General features: G+C 41.0%; 1 protein-coding gene across 1 annotated transcript; it reads left to right on the forward strand.

The window, feature by feature from the left end:
* The first annotated feature begins 1,215 nt into the window (after positions 1 to 1,215).
* scn4aa (sodium channel, voltage-gated, type IV, alpha, a) lies at positions 1,216 to 22,525 on the forward strand. The gene is made up of 26 exons (XM_083903544.1): positions 1,216 to 1,332; positions 8,384 to 8,687; positions 8,839 to 8,957; positions 9,083 to 9,172; positions 9,246 to 9,374; positions 9,514 to 9,605; positions 9,775 to 10,059; positions 10,150 to 10,213; positions 10,338 to 10,479; positions 10,603 to 10,803; positions 10,955 to 11,125; positions 11,195 to 11,324; positions 11,802 to 12,040; positions 12,147 to 12,320; positions 12,425 to 12,781; positions 14,159 to 14,638; positions 15,039 to 15,168; positions 15,305 to 15,459; positions 15,555 to 15,728; positions 15,817 to 15,939; positions 16,849 to 17,130; positions 17,215 to 17,268; positions 17,832 to 17,969; positions 18,064 to 18,168; positions 18,428 to 18,698; positions 18,778 to 22,525. The coding sequence occupies exons 2-26, from the start codon at positions 8,433 to 8,435 to the stop codon at positions 20,082 to 20,084; spliced, it is 5,667 nt and encodes a 1,888-aa protein (XP_083759670.1). The 5' UTR covers positions 1,216 to 1,332; positions 8,384 to 8,432; the 3' UTR covers positions 20,085 to 22,525.
* The last annotated feature ends 453 nt before the right edge of the window (positions 22,526 to 22,978 follow it).

Consider the following 22,978-nt stretch of genomic DNA (forward strand, 5'->3'; position numbering starts at 1 on the left):
GCAGCCAAATATAGCCTTCACACTGACAGCAGGACTCGCCCAATCGGGATCAAGATCACCGATCACTGTCCTTATAACTGGAAACAGAGAATATTTGATTTCAAAATCAAAAATCAGATCTGCTTTCCTGGTGAATTATGTACAAATGTGACAGCTACTTTACAGGGTCATGATATTATTATTTTATATTATTATTATTATAGTAGTATACAATTCTGTCGCATCTACTGGCAAGAATGCCACGGGAGTGTCTTAGACACTCTATGTTGATGTTCAAGTAACATAAAGGCTTCTTTCAATAGTTTTAAGTTTTAACTAACTCTATATTTATGAAACTATATGAATATCTGATCTGTCACAGACAAAAATCACAGACACAATCTTTGCCAAACTAATTTAAGAACTACTACCATTTAACCCTTGGTTTCCACACATTTTTATAGACTTGTATATATCTTGTTATATTATAGACCCTTCACAACTTGATCTATAGTGGGTGACAAGATGTTTTCCACTAGGGTAGCATATAAAACGATTCCATTTGTCATTTAATTCATATTATTGGGACTAGCAGGCTTGATTCATAGCAGAAATTCAAATTCAGAATCACGATTGAGAGAAACTGTCCTGGCAGTGAAGGTGTAAACGTTCCAAATATTTTGCTTTTGCTACTTACAGAACAGAGATAAAGAAAAATAGCACAATTGATCAATTGGAAACAAAAATCTTCACTTCTTATATGAGAAAATTAATAAAACTATAGCTGATTTTTGTAGGTCTGGCAACTTGTGCTTTAAAGGTTTAAATATTGGTCTACGTTTTGGCCCCATGCAGCCACAATTAGCCGACAAAAACCAAGATATGCATCTGAAATGAATCAATTTATCAGCCAAATATTTACTGCTGAACTTTTTTTTTTTTAATCTGCAGGTATAAATGTTGATTTGAAGTGTCCATTGAAATGAACACATGAACATATTTGAAGGTGACAGGATAATCCCACGGGTGTCTTGTCTAGGAACTATAATGAGAGAAAAGTTCCAGATGTAAATCCTGGACTCCAGCAGCAGTGACCAGCTGTATGGGAACAGGGAAGTCGGAAGTGTCAAAGGTCTCATCTGATCCTACCTGGAGCGACTGCTCCGGTTTCACTGCAAGACACCACCACCCTGCGTCAGCAACAGCTGCCCTGCCTGCAGCCCTGCACTGGCTGCCAGAGAAAGGGCAGAATTACGTCCGTAGTTGTGGTGCTGGACGGAGGACCTGATTTATTCATTTTATTTTCTCAAAGTTTCCCGGATTCTGTGGGAATAATTTGCTGCAGCGTGTAAGGTAACCGACCACCTGCCCTCTGTTGTCTTCCATGAGCATGAAGATGACTCCTGCTTGAAGCTTGGAGTGGGAAAGTTTGCCATCAGGCTGCAGCTTTCAGGGTTTTACTTGGTAGTGGCTTCACAGTTTGGTGCTATTTCTTATTTTCACCTGCTATGGTTGTCATTTTTGGATGGAATAGACTAATGTCATCTTTAGGGTTTAAAGATAAAAAAAAAATACTGTTGTTTATTTTGTGTAGTGATTTGTTTTCCCCTGCTTTATATTTGGGACTTGGACTTTGGACTATAGTTGGTTTTACATTTAAAATGTTAAAAATTCCTGTGTTGTGATTAATGGAAGGTATTTTTTTTAATTATTGGCACTTAATAATTAGTTGCTCTGTCAAAGGAATAAAATGCAAAGACGAGCTTTAATACGCGCACCTTTACTCTAATAATAAACATGAACCTGTAATGGAGCTTGAGTCAAATTTGGAATTGGTAGATTTATGGCGCCTCAGCGATGTTTTTGAATGTGTGCATGAGCGAGAGTGTGTTTGGGTTGTGACGCCGGCGGTGTGTGTTTCTTCTTCTACACCATTAGATGTGAAACGTGTGTGTGTGTGTGTGTGTGAGAGAGAGAGAGCAGCAGAAAAAGAAAACACACTGGCTTCACCTGCCAGGTAAAATGTCTCATTGGAGCCACATGGCTTGTAATGTCTAGTGTGGGCTCTTTGCAACCTTCTCAGTCCCCACTATGTCTCCTCCCACAGGGACAAAGATTTATTTTTAGGTCAGGCCTTCATGGCAGATGGGACAGATACTATGATGCTGTGGATGCTCATATAACCCACAATTTCTCTGCTGTCCAAATCAGAGGTTTGGGACAACAGAGGCGGCCTGTCTCCATTGGGTAAATTCAAAAACTTGGACTAATAGTTGAGCTGTGGAGACTTTCTGATTAGATCTGGTTTACAGTGCACCTGCAGGCCCTGATGTAACAAGCTGAGCTGTAGATTTTAACACGGATGTGGAGTATATTACATATCAATTTATTCCACGGCACCCAAGAAAGCGAAGCTGTTAACGAGTGAATATACAGTTTATAATTCAGGAGTGGTGGCGCTCCTCTGCGCCGCGTGATTGGTGGCACAACAAACACGCTTGTGTCTCAAAGGGCATAGTGTGGAATAGGAGGGACATGGTCGAACTCTGGCCGAGTGTGTTTGTGTGTCTCGCATCACATGTTCTTGGACGCAGAAGGTGTCGGTCTTGAGTTTCTTTCACCAACTGAGCCCATGTGATCCCTTTGGCTGGGCGTCTGTATTTTCCACAGTACTCAAAAGGTAAAATGAGGTAAAAGATAGGAAAAAGAGCGCCTGTCTTCAAAATATCCCGCCACATTCTTTCCAGTCCACATTAGGTCAGCTTAATTATCTTTGACGTACAGTTTTGCTGAAGTAACTTTTATACTAAACCTTTTATAAACATGATTGATGATGTTTGACGATGACAAGTTGCTCTTTTCACTGCTGTCCGTGTTTTTAAAGAGCGGCTGCTGTTATTTATACAAAGGTAACTCCCTCTGGCCCCCATAAACTGGATGGAATAATCTCAATATCATGTCCACATGTAATTCTCAGATTTCTGTGCAGTAAGTGCAAAGGCCAAATGGGTCAGTTTGAAACAGCAGAGATGTGTTTATAAAGCTGTATGACAATAAATCAAAGGATGACAGTGGTCCTGGTGATGCAAAACAAATTCATTTTACATTTATTATAGTCTTTTACATTGTGGACGAAGTTGTTATCCATATTATTATCATTTGAAAATTGATTTTAAAACAGAAAACCTATTTATGTCTTTAATTAAAAGATACAATATGTAACATTTCTGCATTAAAATATCTTGACTATCTATTTTTAATTAGTGTATGTAGATTCATTCAATTTATTGGACCTTTAATACAGTTTAACATAAGGTTTGCCTTTGAAAAATCCCCTTTTTTTATGCCTGGATTCTTCAGTATGAAGCCACGGATCCTGTCCTGGTTCTGCAAATGTTTTCCAATAAAAGCCAATAAAAAAGGAATGGGATCAGGTAACAGACAAGCTAGAGTGCTTTTATTTTGTAACGTGTACAGGACGTGCTTGTGATTGTGACACATGCGACTGATATTTCATCGGCATTGATCTGCGGGTTCAGCTGAGCTGAGATTCACCAGCTGGAGTGAGGTGTCTAATCATGCTCTTCAGTAGAGAGTGGAGGGAGGGAGAGAGGGAGTGTCAGTTGGTTGGTGTCACACGTTTTAAATAAGTTCATATGCAATGTAAAAAAAACCAAAATGCTGGAATACAAAGTGAGAAAAGCACAGAGAGGATCAACCACTTCACCAGGAAGTGAGCCAAAGCTCATGATTCCACGTTGCTTCTCTGTCTTTTGTTTTCATTTTCACTGGGAGAGAGAGAGAGACCCCAAGTGGCAGAAATTACATATGGTGCATTTAATGACCTTTTATGACCTACCTGCAGTAGCTTCAGTGGGCTGTGGCCCACACTTTGGAAAGCACTGTGCTGGATATTATGTTCTGCTCAGTTTAAGTCTGGATTTATTAATCAGATGACCTACAAGTCTCTGTCAGCAATTATCACATGGAGATAAACCCCAAGGTCTTCACAGCTCCTCGGCATGCAGCAATTGAAGCGTACCAGCAACAGCTGTCCCTATAACGCATGCGATGCACACATCTGATAAAGCCATCTAAAATCAGAGGCACTCTTAATTTGAAGACAGCAACGAGAAGACACCAGTCTTATATTCTAGTTAGAGCGAGCATGCGTGATGTTGTGATGTAGGATGTGTAAAACCCACTTGGTGGTAAAATACAATGGCAGGATGGGAAGCAGCGACAGGTGTAAACGTCTGCTTTAATGTGGCTCCCTATAGCGCTTGAAATACAAGGTTAACTGGTGGGTGACAGGGTGTTGAAGCAAGCTGGGGGAGAGCAAACCACAGTGATGTGATCTGACCCCGTGAGAAAACCCCGGGGGAAACAGGAGCACGGTAAATGTCAAAGGACGTGTGAATAAAAGTCCTTGTTTGCTCTGTAGTTCGGTCGTTTACAACTTAACCACATGCCAGGCATTGAAGCATAATGAGCCGACTGACACATAAGCCGCATTGTCGCTTGTTTTTTTAAATCGCCACTAACATGTTAACCATGCAGAGTTAAACCAATAAATCTTTGGTTTGTAATTGGTTGAAATAATAATAGATGCTTGTACGAGTGTAAACATGTTACCATGTTATTACACTGCGAAGGTGTCGGACCCTGAAATTTAGTGAACTGTTAATGTGAGGTGAGCGCCACTCGTCCCTGTGAACTCAGACTACACTTGTGACAAAAAAGCCCCGTCGCTAGTTGGGTTAGTTTCCGGAGATGAACATTGGCATTCACATTCCTGGAACCAGCTAGTGTAACGAAGAGGTGTCTACATTACCCCTGTCTATATACTCAGCCAGAATGTCACAGGTCACATGGCCTTCACTGACATGCAAGGTGATATATATACTACTGTCGGGGAAAGGCCTCTGAAATTCAACATTCCCTAAGTCTTGCTCAGTTTGCCACCTGTCCACGGTGCAATTCAATGAGCATGGAACTGTCTTGACTGTCTTCAGTTAGACTCTTAAATCAAACCAGTGGTGTCAGTACCAAGCAAGATTTACAGAATATGTGTAATCTGAAACTATATATATCAATTGTATTGAGTTTTATCGCTTGCATAATCAACATGAGGTCCCACATGATCCCACACTAGCGGTACACGGTCATTTTGGACCTGACTGTCCACAGAGACTAAATTAATTGTCATAACAGGCCAGCAGTAGAATAATTGTGTAATAGTTCTGCTAGAAGTGATGGGGTTTGCATGTTCAGCTCAGATTAAAGTGAAAAATGTAAGTTCACCAAGGTAAACAATCAACACTTACCTGTTACCTGTACATCAGCGTTTTGGGCTGCCATCACACACAAGGTTAACACGCATAAATTGTTTGGGTTAGAATGATGAACTCACCTATTACCTAACCTATTTGCACAACTAACCTTGTTAGGAGACTGCATTGACTTACATTCATAGTGGTTAGCCTAATCAAAACCTTATGTTGTTCCATATGAATAGTGCAGGTCCTGACATTGTCAAGAGAAAACAAATGTTAAAATTCAGTACATTAACGTTTGACACCTATTTTCAAGTGCATTCTGAAGAGCATTTTTTTTTTTTATACCAAAGTAAGTGATCTGACCACTTGTAACATGCGCTACCGTTTGCTTTCCGGACAGTACCAGGTTTTCTGGACAGGTTAGGTTTAAGCAGGATACACATAATCTATTTTGACTGACACTAAATATCCAGTCTTGCCTATACTCTTGGCTCTTTCATGCAGAGACACTGATTAATGTTGCTACAAAACCTAACATGCTGCCAAAAGGTAACCGACGCGGTTGACAGGGCACCAGACTCTCAGAGTGATCTTTTTTTTTTAAAGATTGGCACGTTTTCAGTTGAGGGGTGAGGTGAGGGCTATTTTTTTTATTTTATTTTTTTAATACCCTTAGCAGGGACAGTTTCACGCCATGCAATTAGGAAAAGTTTACCATGAGCCACAGAGGAACACATCCATCCTCAGGACGGAGGTGTATTTTAAGGTTGGCTCACGGTCGAGGGCATCAGGGGCCTGTGGCTCCCAGAATGATGGTTTTGAAATAAGATGATGGGGGGCGGGGGGGACAGGACTCATGAAGATGAGAAGCTGGACCATTTGTCTTGTAATTGAATGACTCTAAAGAACTGTGTTGATGAAGCCAGTAAAAATGATTCAAGGAAATGCTGAAGTTGGGGTATAAGCAGGTTTAACGAATGACAGGGCTGATATTCGATGATTGAAGTCTGCCTTGTATGAAAGGGTAGGATTTAGAAGCTCAAGTGTCGCGGAGCAGGATGGTGATAGTGGGGGGGGTACAGGTTGTAAAGTGCTCGTGAGGGTGTGGAGGCGGAAGCGCACTGTGTTTAAGGGGCCCCCCCGGTGTGAAATAGAAGGGAGTGTAGAGAAACTCGGTAAGATAAGTTGGCATGCTGTCCTGTTTATCAGAGGGATGTGAGGAGCAGAGCAAAGGCTCAGCCAGGAAGGAATGAGCAGAGTCATCGAGCTCCTGAAACACGACGCCGCGTCTTGATTGCCCGAAGCAGCTGGGCAGCTACCATATCTGTGCGAGTGTGTTCATCACTTCCAATGTGTGTGAATGCATCCTTTTTTTCTGTTCAAGAGAAGTGTGTGTGTGTGTGTGTGGTGGAGGGGGGGGGTCCTGATATGTGCGATCAGTGACTCTGACAGTATCCTGTTGTGCTGGTCGCTCAGTCGGCCTCTGTGTCTTTTAAAGGGTTCTTAATCTACATGTGTGAACTCAGCAGCTGCGTCTCTTCTGTTACCAGCTCGTTTGTATGAGTCGGTGATTAATGCCTTTTTACTATGTGTTAAGTTTAAAAAGTCCAGTGATGTCACAGGGCAACAAGCAACATTTTTGTGGATATTAACCTTTATTTGACTAGGAAGTCGCACTGAGATTATAATCTCTTTTACAAGTGTTTATAACTTTTGGTTGAGGACCTTAAAGGCGCCATATGCAAGAATGTGGCCAAAAACAGTTACGACACTCAAATTCTAAAATACCCAAGTCTTTTAGGTTGCGTTTTCTCCGCCATTGTTGCTCAGACGTAACTGGCAACCCGTGGTTGCTCGGCAGCTGAGACTCTACTGACTGCAATGATTGGTAGACGGCGGTAGGTGGAGCCACATGCCAAAACATGATTTCAAAACATAAACATGATTTGTGACCCGCAAAAGATTTTTTTTAATGCGAATATGTTGGTATTTTTAATTAACTGTAGAATACATTACTTATCGGTTTTGGTAAAAAAAAAAAAAATACAAAAAAGGACAGATTACATATTCATATTGCTAAATCTTAAATACATTTTAGTCCAGATTTGCACATAAGTCATTATGTTTTGATAAATGTTACTTGTGTTGTTTATGATTGTTTGTACATACAGTAATTATGTGATTCATGTAATAGTAAAACATCTAATACATATTATTAAGCAGTAATATAATTTGTTTTATATTGGCCAATACATCCTATTAACTTTTAGATTAACCCCCAAAAATATTTTGTTATATTCCATACAAACTAAATTATGTATGTGCCTTAGAGCGGCAACATAACCTTAGCTGCCGCAGAGGAAGCTAAGGTGATGTTGACTGGTTGCTAAACACATCAAAAGGATGTAAGGAAATGCCACTTGGACCCAACGCAGAGCGTCTGCTAACCTCATAAGTAATTCGATGTACACAAGCAATGTTGTGGTCCCTTTAGAACGGTGGGAAAGTCTAAGCTCTCCTATCGTCTGATCGTCTATTTTTTTTTTTTTCCTATCGTGACACTTTCATGCAGTCGCGGTGCTGCGAGTGGTGCCGCCTCAGAGATGTAAAGCACATGGGGCATCACAGGTTTCAAATGTCATCGGCAGGTCCACCAAAAAGTAACTTCCCCTCTAAGGTTTTCAGGTTACATAGGAGGTTAAACAAGGCAGCAGTTAACTAAAGCTTATAGAAAACTATAAAAGCACTTGTGTATTTGTTATCCTTAAGCATTACTGCACACATTTTTGTCAATTAGTACTCAAGTAATTGGACATTTTGTGCATAAGTCATTTATGTTTTGCCTCCGTTGTCTAAAATGCAGTGCATGAGCAATATAATGTACTATTGTGACTACTACTACTGTATTACCACAGATGAAACTCAGTGTTCCTGTATCTTTACAACTAATAACAAAGTAAAGATGTATGAATTGATGCAGTGTTTACAATAAACAGTGTTAGCTGGAGGCATAAACATTTAATAGATTTTTTAAAGTTTCCAATCAAGATAGAAGAGTAAATGAAGGCGCTGTGCCCATGTTATAGCTGGACTCATCTCGTAGTCATCATCTTTCCTTCCTCCAGCTTCTTCTAGGGAGACCTTGCTGAGGCGGTATCCCTTCGAGATGCGAAGATGGCCAAACAGCTCCCTCCCTCAGTCAACCTTGCGGTCCGCCCCTTCACCCGGGAATCACTGGCGGAGATCGAGAGGCTCCAGGAGGAAAGAAAAAAGGCAGCAGAAGTAGAGGGCCATGATAATGAAGAGAAGCCAACACCAAAAACTGACCTGGAGGCGGGCAAGGGCCTGCCCATGATCTATGGAGACCCTCCATCAGAGGTGCTCAACACACCTCTGGAGGACCTGGACCCCTTCTACCAAGCGGAGAAGGTCAGAGTCTGATTAAGTGGGCCGATTCGCCCACTTGCACTCCTGTTCTTACAAAAATTATGACAAAAATGTCTGTTATCGCAAATGCATGCATCTTAATGTGTCCTCACAATGTTTTCGCACTTTACATTTAAATTTGTGTGTGTTTCAGACGTTCATTGTGGTCACCAAAGGAAAGACAATCTACCGGTTCAACGCAGAACCAGCTTGCTACATTCTGAGCCCCTTTAGTTTGGTTAGAAGAGGAGCCATCAAAATTCTCATACATTCATATCCTTTTACCTATTTTGTGAATTATTGAGTGTGTAGCAGAGTTTTAAAGATGACGAGTAAAGAGTTGCTTTGACAAGATAACATCATATCATCAACATGTCTTTCCTTAATCCCTAATTTAAATTATTCAGCTTGTTCATCATGGTTACAATTCTGGCGAATTGTGTGTTCATGACAATGAGTAACCCACCATCATGGAGTAAAACTGTTGAGTGAGTACCTCAGTAATTCCTGTTATATTTAAGTCTTCCCTTCACTCACTCTTGTTCCATGATTTCTTTCCAGATATGTTTTTACTGGTATTTATACCTTTGAAGCAACAGTCAAGGTGTTGTCGAGAGGTTTCTGTGTTGGATCTTTTACATTCCTTCGAGATCCATGGAATTGGCTGGATTTCATGGTGATCAGCATGGCGTAAGTAACCATAACCATAATGTGGAACTTAATAAAAGCTGGTGTTTTTATATGGAATGTTGTCATTGTGTGGCCATTTCAAATAGGAAATTGTATAGACTTGATTGGGTTTGAATAATTGTTTTATGTATTTCCACAGATATATTACTGAGTTTGTTGACCTTGGCAACGTGTCAGCCCTCAGGACATTTCGTGTACTTCGAGCCCTCAAAACAATTACTGTGATTCCTGGTATTTTTATTACTTATTATGATATTTTTATATGTCTTTATACCTATACTATATGTCTTTACTAACTCTTGTCTTTGTAACTTGCATTGCAACATACATTAGTAGACATATTGATTATCATTTATCATATGCTACTCTAACGCACAACTATATCTTTTTTTTTTATTAGGTTTGAAAACCATCGTGGGCGCTTTGATCCAGTCGGTGAAGAAAATGGTGGACGTCATGATTCTTACTGTGTTCGCTCTTGCGGTATTCGCCCTCGTTGGCCTTCAGCTTTTCATGGGAAATCTGCGTCAAAAGTGTGTGCGATGGCCCATTGCTAACAGCACAATGTTTGAATCTTTGAACGACACATCAACATTCAATGACACTTTTGGCAACGCCATGGACATCAATCAGACGACATACTCCAACAGTACATTCGATTTCTTGCAATATATTGAAAACCCAGGTATATACACCACTATCGTATTATGTCTCCTCTTCAAAATTGTATCCTCACTGGAGCGGATTTAAGTATTTATTTTTGTGTTTGTTATAGAGAATCACTATTTTTTAGAGGGCAGCCTCGACGCTCTTCTTTGTGGGAACAGCTCCGATGCTGGGTATGTATTCTCCGGGTATCAAAAGTGTTACAGTAAACATTTTAAATATATCACATATGTATGGTGTTGAGTGTGATTTTGAGTCTGGAGCAATCATTGCACACTGACTCTCCTCTGTTGATAGAAAGTGCCCCGAAGAATACACATGTATGAAGGCTGGGGCAAACCCCAACTATGGCTACACCAGCTTTGACTCATTTGGCTGGGCCTTCCTCGCCCTCTTCAGACTCATGACCCAGGACTTCTGGGAAAACCTTTTCCAGCTGGTTGGCACTTCTTTCATTTGTTGCAATCAGATTTAACAGCTATCTTGGAACTTCTGTCAATTCAAAGTTAAAGAGAATCTTGTCCTTAGTTCTCGCAGTTTCTCCTTTGCTCCAACTACACAGACCCTGCGGGCAGCTGGTAAGACATACATGCTGTTCTTTGTGGTGGTCATCTTCCTGGGCTCCTTCTACCTCATCAATCTCATCCTGGCTGTGGTGGCCATGGCTTATGATGAGCAGAATCAAGCAACTCTGCGAGAGGCCAGAGAGAAAGAGGAGGAGTTCCAGCGGCTACTTGAGCAACTGAAAAATCAACAGGAACAGGTAACTATAACAAGTCATAAGGATACAACCAGATGGGTTTACTGAGGATTGCTTCCCACATAAGTATAACTACCTCACCCTTTATGTATTGATTGAAATAAGATAATGAAATTAACAAGACTGCAGTAAAACTGAACATTTAAACCAACAGGCTCTCAACATCGGGAGCCAAGGCTCTCTGAGCACGAAGAAATCGCTCAGTCGTCACTCTTTGTCTGCGATGGCCGATGATGAACTGAGTCTTGAACATGACGATGTTGTCAAGGATTGCAATGGGAGAGTCATCCCCATTGTGCTCGTCAGAGCACCCACCCTGGTTAAGGTCAGTTGAGATTTCTTTCGACGAGCGCAAGCTATGTGGAGGCTGAAAGTTAACCAACTTGTTTTACAGTCTGCTGTGGATTATGAAGTCAAAGAGATTTCACTGAGCTCTGGGCACAGCATGCATCATCTGGACGAACCGGGCTTGGGACCGAGGTCTTCAAGTGCACTGACTGTGCTTACTACAGCTGCCATGGACGGTATAGAAAATGCACCAGCAACTGTTACACAAAGACCAAAAATTCACACAAAATTATATATATATATCTTAATATATTTCTATTTGTTTTTAAGTTGTACTGTTTTTAGGCAAAATGGTAGGGTGGAAGTATATGGAAGGTTCCATTGACTGCTGACACATGAGCTCAAATTTCTGAGATGATTATGCAGGTGCTACTATCTTACACTGAGGTTAATGCAGTAGCATTGTCTAGCGGTTGCCACAATCAGGCTAATCACATTGTATGCAGGAGAAATCGTGTCAGAATTCAGTGTCACCCCATGACAGTGTTAAGCTCAGGCTATTTCAGCTCAACTATGACCTTGCGCAGTGAGAATTTCAATGTCACTCCAGTGTCTCCATTATCACTTAAGAGTAAAAATAACCCATATGTTTTGATAACACTGACAGGCACACTGCCTATTTGTTTTGTTTTCTCTCTGTGTCTCTTGTCTAGAGTTGGAGGATAGTCATAGGCCTTGCCCCCCTGGCTGGTACAAGTTTGCCGATACTTTCCTGAAGTGGAACTGCTGCAAGCCCTGGGTTGATTTTAAAAATTGGATGCACTTTGTGGTGATGGACCCCTTTGTTGATTTGACCATCACCATTTGCATTGTACTCAACACCCTCTTCATGGCCATGGAGCACTACCCCATGACAGAAGAATTTGACTACATGCTCTCAGTGGGGAATCTGGTGAGTTTGCACTGCATCAAGCTCTAAGGTTCATCGCAGAAAAGTTCTAATGATTCTGATTTGGTTTGTGTCAGTTCTTGTAGAATCTTTACCTTTTTGTTTTTAGGTTTTCACTGGGATTTTCACAGCGGAAATGGTCTTCAAGCTCATTGCCTTGGATCCCTACTATTATTTTCAAGTTGGCTGGAACATTTTTGACAGCATCATTGTTTCGCTAAGTCTAGTGGAGCTAGGGCTGGCGAATGTCCAGGGACTGTCTGTCCTTAGGTCTTTTCGTCTGGTGAGAATCATTGGTTCAATTCATTTGCATCCATTTACAAACAATGACATTACTTCCTATGTTATTCACTGTCTCTGTTTGTGCATGTCCTGTGTTGGAGATAGCTTCGTGTCTTCAAGCTAGCCAAATCCTGGCCCGTGCTCAACATGCTTATCAAGATCATTGGTAACTCAGTGGGAGCTTTAGGAAACCTGACTTTGGTCCTGGCTATCATCGTCTTCATCTTTGCTGTGGTGGGCATGCAGCTCTTTGGTAAGAACTACAAGGACTGCGTGTGCAAGATCGCTTTGGACTGTGAGCTGCCGCGCTGGCACATGAACGACTTCTTCCACTCCTTCCTAATTGTGTTTCGCATCCTGTGCGGGGAGTGGATTGAGACCATGTGGGACTGCATGGAGGTCGCCGAACCTGCGATGTGTTTGATTGTCTTCATGTTGGTCATGGTCATTGGAAATCTTGTCGTAAGTACAGTCGGGGATTCGAAAATCTATCTATCAACCTGTCAGTTGTGTGTGTTTGTGCAACTCACAGGTCACACTGAGAGGGATGCAAGAGTTTCTGCTTTGAATATGTTCTCAGATGGTTCACATATCTCATAATGCCAGAAAATATCTAAGCATTCTATACCAAACCCTTCAGCCGAGGGACAGACAGACACAGCTTGCCAGGATATTAGATATGACACACAAGTTATGTTTTTGTTAGGAAGCAAAATGCACTGCGAACATTGGTAACTGGTTAAACTGATTCAGCTGCACTGACCTTTACACGGGGTTTCTGGGTGAAGATGCTCAAGAGTGCGTGATGCTTAGTGAAGAATCCTAAGTGTCTGGAGCAGGAAAATATGAATATTGTCCCTGACATTTAATCTTGGCATCACAGAACAGGGCGTCACAGATGACAACTCTCAAGCATCGTTTCAGCTTCGCATTCATCAGCTTGAGCCAAAACCATTTCCTGTAAGGGTATTCATAGAAATGAGGAGGAAGTGGCTCATTGTCAAGTGCTGACAAAAGTAATGCGGTGATGCACTGTGCCAACATTATTATGGCCATACCTCTCGTCTCACACGCGCCTGGCCCTTCATTCGTACTCCTCTGCAAACCTCTGCACCGCAGGCACACACACTTAACACTTAACTTGGGAGGGGGTTTCTATTTAAGTCAAATGACTTGAGCCATCAAACAGTGGCTTTGACCTTGAGTATGTGCTAAGATCCGGCTCAAGTAAGCATGCTGCCACTGGAGGAACAAACACAGACAGCTGAGCGAGCAGAGCTCAGGAGGCAGTGGATCTGGGTGTTAAGAAGAAGTAATTTGATAGCAGACTGACCCATAATCAGCAGAGTTAATCACATCAAGTCATTGGTACTACAGCATATGGAGCGATGGAGTCGATGTGACACGCATGGTTAGATTTGACGTTCATGGTTGGAGACATGCCAATCATTTGGGGCTAACTAACCTCTCTCTTATAACCTCCACTCACGGCCTCGTGTTGCACACAGACATCTTAACTGATTCACAGATCCTACACTGAAATCAGATAGATCAACCCCTGTAAGCATGATCTTGTGCTAAACATGGGAAATAAGAAGTGAGAAATGGACTTACAGGTTTAAGAAACTAAATATAGCTACTGTTAACAGGACCAACACATTTATCCATTTGAAACTATGCACACACTTAAGTAGGTAGGTAAGTAGGTAAAGAAATAGGATAATTTACTGTACTTGGCATTCACTGATCAAAGATTTTGAAGAACAGTATCTGCAGATTCAAGAGGAAACTGTATGTCATTTTCACTCTTTAATGGCTCTTCATGTTTCATTGTTTCAGGTGTTGAACCTCTTCTTGGCCTTGCTGCTTAGCTCGTTCAGTGGAGACAACCTCTCTGGGGGAGATGAAGATGGAGAAATGAATAACCTCCAGATCGCCATCGGCAGGATCACACGGGGCATCGACTGGTTCAAAGCATTTATCGCAAGAACTGTACAACGGATTCTTGGCAAAAAGCCCAAGGAGCCTGATGAAGGTCCAGTAGATGACATTGACCCTAAAATGGAGGAGATTGAAATGAACCACTTGGACAACAGTCAGGATTTCAAAATGGCAGACGGGGTAGCTAATTGCTTAGTCGAAGGCCGGCCCTCTGGATTTTTTGTGGGTGAAGAACTCAGTCTCAATGTGCCAATTGCCCAGGGAGAGTCAGACTTTGAAAACCTTGGTGAGGATGATGACGATGATGATGATGAAGAAGATGAAGATGACGCTCATGATGTAGCGATTCCACATGAAAAACATAAACATCAGAACAGAGTGAGAACGCTTCTCCAACTATCTAACCCTTACCTTTTCTATTTGGCGGGAGATCACCCAGTGCAATACTACTGTATGAGTAATGAACTGTGTTGTGATGCCGCCATATTTGAATTTTGAATCTATGTTATTAATTTGAACGAAGCCGTTATGCTGCTGCTTATCAATGGTTAATAAAGTTAATTGCTCTGTTGCAGAAACACTCAGAGGATCAATGTAGTACAATGAGAAGGGCAAAAGAGAGTAACCTTGAGAAAATGTATTATTTGAGTTCCACAATTATTAACAAAAGGAACTAGTCATTCAAAATGTGCTGTAGAATATTTACTACATTTTAGTCTCTTGATTTTGATACTTGTGGTGGCTTTGTAACTCATGCTTTCCTGTGATTCCTGATCAGATGGGTGCTCTGAGCAATGGGGACTCATCAGTGTGCAGCACAGCGGACTATCAACCACCTGAGCCCGAACCAGAGGAAGAGGAGGAAGAAGAAGAAGAGCCTGTGGAGCCAGAGGCCTGCTTTACTGATGGTACGTGTAACCTGTGAAACTAGAACCATACATTTGTCTTCTCACTGACAATGGTTCTTGTTTTCACGGAGCACCAATGCTCATGCTGCCCAAGTCTGATATGTGGACATAATCCTTAACCCTTCCTCTACTTTAGAATGTGTCAGGCGCTGGCCATGTCTGACAGTGGACATCACCCAAGGCAAAGGCAAGAAATGGTGGAACCTCCGAAGGACTTGTTTCACTATTGTGGAGCATGATTGGTTTGAAACCTTCATCATTTTTATGATCCTGCTCAGCAGTGGAGCTCTAGTGAGTGCTGTCATCCTGCATCAGTGAAACTGTAATGACGATGCTTTAATACTGCCAGGACGTGTATCTTGATATTGGATGTCTTCTATCGGTAGGCCTTCGAGGACGTAAACATAGAAAAACGCAGAACCATCAAAATTGTTCTGGAGTATGCTGACAAAGTTTTCACCTACGTCTTTATCGTCGAGATGCTCCTTAAATGGGTGGCTTATGGCTTCAAAACCTACTTCACCAATGCGTGGTGCTGGTTGGACTTTCTTATTGTAGACGTAAGTTGTCTTGTGTGGAGCAGAACAAATGCGAACTCTGTTCATCAGTGGTAATGCTTCAATAGGAAATGTTTTCATTCTTCCTCAGATTTCTGTTATTAGTTTGGTTGCAAACTGGCTGGGTTACTCTGAACTTGGACCAATCAAATCCCTACGAACACTCAGGGCGCTACGGCCTCTGCGAGCCTTGTCCAGATTTGAAGGGATGAGGGTAAGTTCTTGTGACCGATGCTCAGCATATGAGCCGTGTGCTCCGCTAACATTGACCCCATTTACACCTGGCATTAGAATGCAGTTTGGATGATTGGATTGCAATCAGATTTAAAGCTTACTCACATGATTGCACATGTCTAAATGGACCCAAGATGTGTTGGGAAGGTATTGTTATCCAAATGGGCCCAACTACCTACTGGATCCGTCAGGGACGCATTGTGACGACAATTTGTCACAAAATGAAATGTATTTTTTTCATACACTTAAAGATATATGATTGTGCACATATTCCAGAAAGCTTTCCTCTACTCATTCCTTATTGACATTTGATCATTATCTTGATGTTTTGATCCAGACACCTGTGGAGGGACACATTTATGTATGAAATTTACCACCTATCTTCCACATGAGGATCTCAGGTCTCAAATTATGAGTGTCTAATATTCCTAATACCCAATTTGGAATGGAGAACCCAGAGAAAACCCCCCACACACGACCGGGTCGCAAACCTGTGTGTTCTTACTGCTTACCGTTTTGCAGACTCACGCAAATGATATAACAAGATCACAATCTGATCACAATGTGAACAGTAGATTACTGAATGCAATCAGGTTTAGATCATATACACAATCTGAATAGGAAATTAAATACAATGCCAGGTGTAAATGGGGTTGTTGATTTAAAATGTTTAATGTACTAATATGACCAGCTTCTCCCTGTTCTATTTGTTGAATACATGCTTACACCATGGCTGCTTTAACAGAGCTGAGTGAGGTAAGAGTGTCGGCAGTGACTGAGCACAGCATGGACTCACACCAAGTTTAATGGTCCGCCTTATAATCAAAATACATCAGCAAATAGTTATGTGGCTTTTTGTAATTGTAACTATGTCCTCTCTGTCGGGCAGGTGGTGGTAAATGCTCTTGTTGGGGCGATTCCCTCAATCTTCAACGTGCTTCTGGTGTGTTTGATCTTCTGGCTCATCTTCAGCATCATGGGCGTTAACCTGTTTGCTGGCAAGTTCTACCGCTGCATCAACACCACCTCAGAGGAGCTTTTCCTCATGTCCGAGATCAACAACAAGAGTCAATGCTTGGCCTTCGGTGAAGCCACACAGGAAGCGCGCTGGGTCAACGTCAAAGTCAACTATGACAACGTTGGACAGGGCTACCTGTCCCTGCTTCAAGTGGTGAGGGGCGCTGTTGTTTAAAGAGACATGGAATTGTCTTATGCAATGAAACACATTTTGAAATGATGCTCTTTGTATTTGCAGGCAACTTTTAAAGGTTGGATGGACATCATGTACGCTGCTGTTGACTCAAGAGAGGTAATTATTTATATTTACTACAGGTTTACTTTGGTCTTTGTTTGCTTTGTTTATGCTTATTCTTTATACATGTTAGGTTGGTTTGTTTTTGCAGTGTTACAGTATGACTTGTACAGTATAAAATGTCACTTTCTCTAAGTAGTTTCAAATATTGATTGGTAGCACATTTTAGTTTTTAGCATAATTAATTAAGCAATAATTCAAAAAGTTTGGTTTAAATTTGGTGGAGTCAGGTTTAAGTTGGGGTTAACCCTAACCCTAACTGGTATGCAAGTTATTTCGATGGGTTATTGTGCAAACCTAAAACAACCAATACAGTGAGTTTAAAAAAGCTGTATTTATTAAAACCATACTGCACTTTAATTTAATTGAACATACTGTATATAAACCGATATACTGTATGAGACATGGCTGGCTTGTATCAAATTCCACTATAACCTTTAATCCTATCCCTACTGTCTCTCAGTCATATTTCTTACTCTGTATGCTGCAAAATTTCCACAATCAAAGAGTTGCTTTCTATAAAACAAATTCTGTTCATCAATATGTTTTCTTCTCCTTAGGTAGAGGATCAACCGACTTATGAAGGCAACCTCTACATGTACATGTACTTTGTCATCTTCATCATCTTTGGCTCTTTCTTCACGCTCAACCTCTTCATCGGTGTCATTATCGACAATTTCAACCAACAAAAGAAAAAGATAAGTCGCTCCCATTTATTAGGAGTAGTCTAATAAAATACAAAACCTACTGATTCCTGATTAACAGTCTGTGTGTCGTGTTGTGTCTCTGCACTTTGGAGATAAAGACATATTCATGACAGAGGAACAGAAAAAATACTATGAGGCCATGAAGAAACTTGGTTCAAAGAAGCCACAGAAGCCAATCCCACGTCCAACGGTATGTCATCTATTTACAACTGCGTGATGATGTCAGTTTATGCATTTAACACGACCCATTATTGATTTTGTTTGATGTTGAAAAGTATGACCAGGGTCAGCTTAAGTAATTACACAACAGCTCGGCATTCATGGAATGATGATGTCTTCCATGACACCTGCGCTGAACTTTTCGTTGCACAGATGGTGTGAACAGGCCAAACGACCCTAATGGATTTGTATTTCCCATGCCCTCACCCCACTCTCCCTTTGACCTACAGAACCCAATCCAGGGTATGGTGTTTGACTTCATCAGTCAGCAGTTCTTTGACATCTTCATCATGGTGCTCATTTGCCTCAATATGGTGACCATGATGGTGGAGACGGATAATCAGAGCCCAGAGAAGGAGGATTTGCTGTTTAAAATAAACGTGGCTTTCATTGTCATCTTCACTGGAGAGTGCATGTTGAAGCTTTGTGCTCTGCGACAGTACTTCTTCACCAACGGGTGGAACGTTTTTGATTTTGTTGTGGTCATCTTGTCAATTGCTGGTGGGTAACTTATACATTAGGTGCTAATGATAATAGGTGATAATACGTTGTCTCTGATTGTTTTCTTGTTCTATTTCAGGTACAATGCTCTCAGACCTGATTGAGAAGTACTTTGTATCTCCAACGCTATTCAGAGTGATCAGACTCGCCAGAATAGGCAGGATTCTGCGTCTTATTAAAGGAGCTAAGGGCATCCGGACGCTTCTCTTCGCTCTAATGATGTCACTCCCTGCACTCTTCAACATTGGTCTACTTCTCTTCCTTATTATGTTCATCTTCTCCATATTTGGCATGTCAAACTTTGCTTATGTCAAAAAGGAAGCCGGCATTGATGACATATTCAACTTTGAGACATTCGGTGGTAGCATTATTTGCCTCTTTCAGATTACGACATCTGCAGGCTGGGATGGGCTTTTACTTCCAATGTTGAACAGTAACGCTCCAGACTGTGACCCAGACTTTGAGAACCCAGGTACAGATGTTAAGGGCAACTGTGGCAGTCCAGGTATGGGTTTGGTGTTCTTCTGCAGCTACATCATCATTTCATTCTTAGTGGTGGTCAACATGTACATTGCCATCATCTTGGAGAACTTCAACGTGGCACAGGAGGAGAGTGGTGATGCACTGTGTGAGGAAGACTTTGAGATGTTCAATGAAACTTGGGAGAAGTTTGACTTGGATGGAACTCAGTTCATTGAGTATAGCCAGCTCTCAGATTTTTGTGATACCTTGCAAGAGCCACTGAGGGTAGCCAAGCCCAACCGGCTTCGCTTGATTGAAATGGATCTGCCCCTGGTCATCGGGGACAGGATCCACTGCCTGGATGTGTTGTTGGCTGTCACGCAGATGGTCCTAGGCGACACGGTGGAAATGGCAGCCATGCGGGAGAGCATTGAGGCTAAGTTCATCCTGAACAACCCCACCTCAGACTCCTTTGCACCCATTACCACAACGGTACGCCACAAAGAAGAGCAGAATGCTGCTGTGGTTATTCAGAGAGCTTACCGCATGCACCTAATGAAACGTTGCGTACGCCATGCTGCTTTTATGTATCGCTCAAAAAGGTTTGGTAAAAAAGACAAAGATGAAGAGCCACCTGAAAAGAAAGGGCTGCTCGCGCGAAGGTTGGGAGTGCTCTATGGGAGCAATTTGGAACTGGCAGAAGAGATGGAGCAAGCTGTTATAGAGACTCGAGTAAACCAGGAGCCTCCGCAAGATGAGACACTGCCACAAAACATAGAAGTCCAGTATGATCCAGATCCAGAACCCCCTGAGCCAAACATCATTGTTGTACCTGTAGAAATTACTAATGAGGTCTTATTACATTCTGCTCCCAACCAACACATTTTGGCCCTACAGGCAAATTTAAGAGAGTCAATTGTATAACAAACAGTACTGAGGTTTTTTCTTTTCTTTCATTTTTTTTTTTACCAATCATTAAAGTAGTGTAAATTAGTAAATGAGTACACTAATTCTCAGTAGTGATGCGCATTTGATGAGGAAGTTACACAGTCGCAACAAACAATTCCTGTTTTTCTCATGCCACATTTAAACCCAAACTTTTGCAGTGGAAACTGGAGTGCATGGTTTTCTCTTAATACATGCTTATATATATAATATATGCTTATATGGGAAATGTCAGGTAAATAAATCATCATCACTTTGTGCTTTAAATTCTTTGTGGATAACTGTAGCAGTAAATTGTACCTTAATTAACAGCTTAAATTTCAGGGTACAATTAGATATGATTTCTCAGGATTTAACTTTGGAGCTAATAAGAGACAAAATGCCTGACAGATACTTTTTTCTTTACACTCACTGTCAGCCTATTGTGGTTACAGTCTTTCTTGTTGTAGAGTGACACATTGTGGACCAGGATCTGGGATCTGAATGCAAAATTCTTCAAGCTGCAACATAGACCTAAGGTTTGCTCACCCTATATTTCAGGAAAATCTAATTTCAGTAGATTTCAGTGCATACCACACTCTTAGAAGTAAGGGTTCCTAAAGGGTCCTTCTACAAGGGCTGAGGTTCTACCTGGAACCGTTTGCTTCTGAAAAACCCTTTCCCAAAGAAAGGTTTTTCAAGGGTTCTTGGTAACTCTAATGGTTCCAGTAAGAACCATTTAGACCCAGAGAACAATAAAGGGTTTTATAAGGGTTCTTGGTGGAACCCTCCAAAAAGGGTTCTCCTATGAGGACAAGCCAAAGAACCTTGTATGGTTCTATTTCTGAGAGTGTATGGTCAATGCTTTCATCTAACTTTAGATGAAAAAACCAACCATGCTCCCCTGTTTCTGTCCAAAATGCAACTTGAACATCACTTGACAAAACTTGAATTGGGATTTATAGTGTTTATGTCGTCTACATGACATTAGCATGACAACTGTAAAAAACAACAACAACAAAAACAGTTTACTTTTAATAGTCTGATAATGTGAGCGTGTACAGAGCAATATTTGGAAATGTGATTTATATGCATGCAATACTACTGAACAATCTATCACCTCGTTGATGAGAATCCGATCCCTGCTGATTCTGAAGTCACTTTTATGTGGAATCCAATCACTGTGAGGTCTCTACAGGCACATTCTCCTATTCAGACACTAATGATGTTCTATGGGTGAACTAGTTTTGTACATGTGAATGATGAAATAATAATAAAAAAGCATATCTAGATCAGATTTGTCCCAGTCCATCAAATGAACCCCTTCATTTTAGTTATTACTAATCAACAATAACACAGGACGGCTAACACGCTAAACATCTGTCCCTAACTTGCTCAATCTAAAGGCCCATTTTGTATTGCACTATATTAAAATCCCTTCCAAGTCAATATGTGAGGCTGAGAGAGAGACCTTTCTGTTTTCATCATTGTTACATGCATGTCTTAATGTGCACTCTGTTTTTTTTCCCCCTACAATTTTCCCCATTAGTTATTTGCCGATTTTTAACAAAACTCAAAAGAAATAGTCTTTTAATCCATCTGGTTGCTTCTCAAGACTGATCTGTGAATGCTAATTCTTTGTTAATGTTTATGTCAAAATGCTTGGGTAACAGAACCCACTTAGTTCTGTTTCCCTTATTTAAGTACTCCATTTTAAATTCTGTTTTGTCTCAGGTTAGATTACGTGCATCTGACGGAAGTGCAGCACACACAGTTGAATGTTTGTGTATAGCTTAAATATTTGACTGCAGTTTTGTGTTTATGTTCATATCTAGTTACAAATATATATAAAAAACCTTAGTTTTCCTTAGGAATCTTAAGCATATCTTGAGCCTTTATTAACTGTAATCTATTCTTCTAATAATTTCACATGTGGAAAGGTCAATTCACCTGCGGACTTGTAAGTCTTAACTGAACCTAAAATGTCTTACTCTGAATATAAATAACATATGCACTTTTACAGTTTTACAGTTTCTAGTCTTTTGAATTTCCTGTTAGTTTTTTTTTTACAGTAGATCATAGAAGATTTTCCGCTTCTCCCGTGTGTGTATTCAGTCAAACTGAGAGAGAGAGAGAGAGAAAAGAAAAAGAATGTTTCCTCTGAGGTGTTCTATCATGGCAGTTAAGTCTGTCAGACGTCTTGTCATGTGACCTGCAGATTGACACACTGCTGCACCACTAAGCTGTAGTCTCCCCTTATGGTACAATCGTTATTTACCTGACACTATCCTCCTTTTGTTTACATTTCTAATGGATAGGAAGTCATTACCCCCACACACTGTCAGTGTTGCCTGTATATGCGTACTTTCCTTCTTGTATATTTATATCATTTTATTATTGTGAAAACTGTAAAATTGTTGTTAGAATAAAGTTCTTGAAGGGACAAAGTGGGTTTGTGAGCCTCTGTTGTGTAATTGCACTTGTGCAATGACGCCCTCTGTTGGTTGTAGCAGTAACAGGCTGCACGGCTCAATCACAAAGCTTTTCACATTTTGTGTTTACGCCTGGTGAAACTGGCAAATCAAGGGTGTATGAGCTGTGTGTTTGTGTGTAAAATGTCGAATCCTGTTAAAAAAGAAAAGTCTGGAAATTGTTGGTAACACTACAACCAATAATGGTTGTTATAAATATAGATATTTAAAGCTTTCACACAATGGTGGAGTGAAATCAATCTGACCTGAAGTGGGTAACCCTTAGATACCTGTAAATACCCAACATACTGTCTAAGTACAGTACATAAAAAGTACTTACAGGTATGTAGGTAATGAAGGAGTAACAGTCTTGCCATGCAAAAATGACCTGCAATTTGTCCTTCAAATACACTACTTCCAAAT

This window comes from Microchirus variegatus (assembly GCF_963457635.1).
Source record: "Microchirus variegatus genome assembly, chromosome: 17".
Lineage (NCBI taxonomy): Eukaryota > Metazoa > Chordata > Actinopteri > Pleuronectiformes > Soleidae > Microchirus > Microchirus variegatus.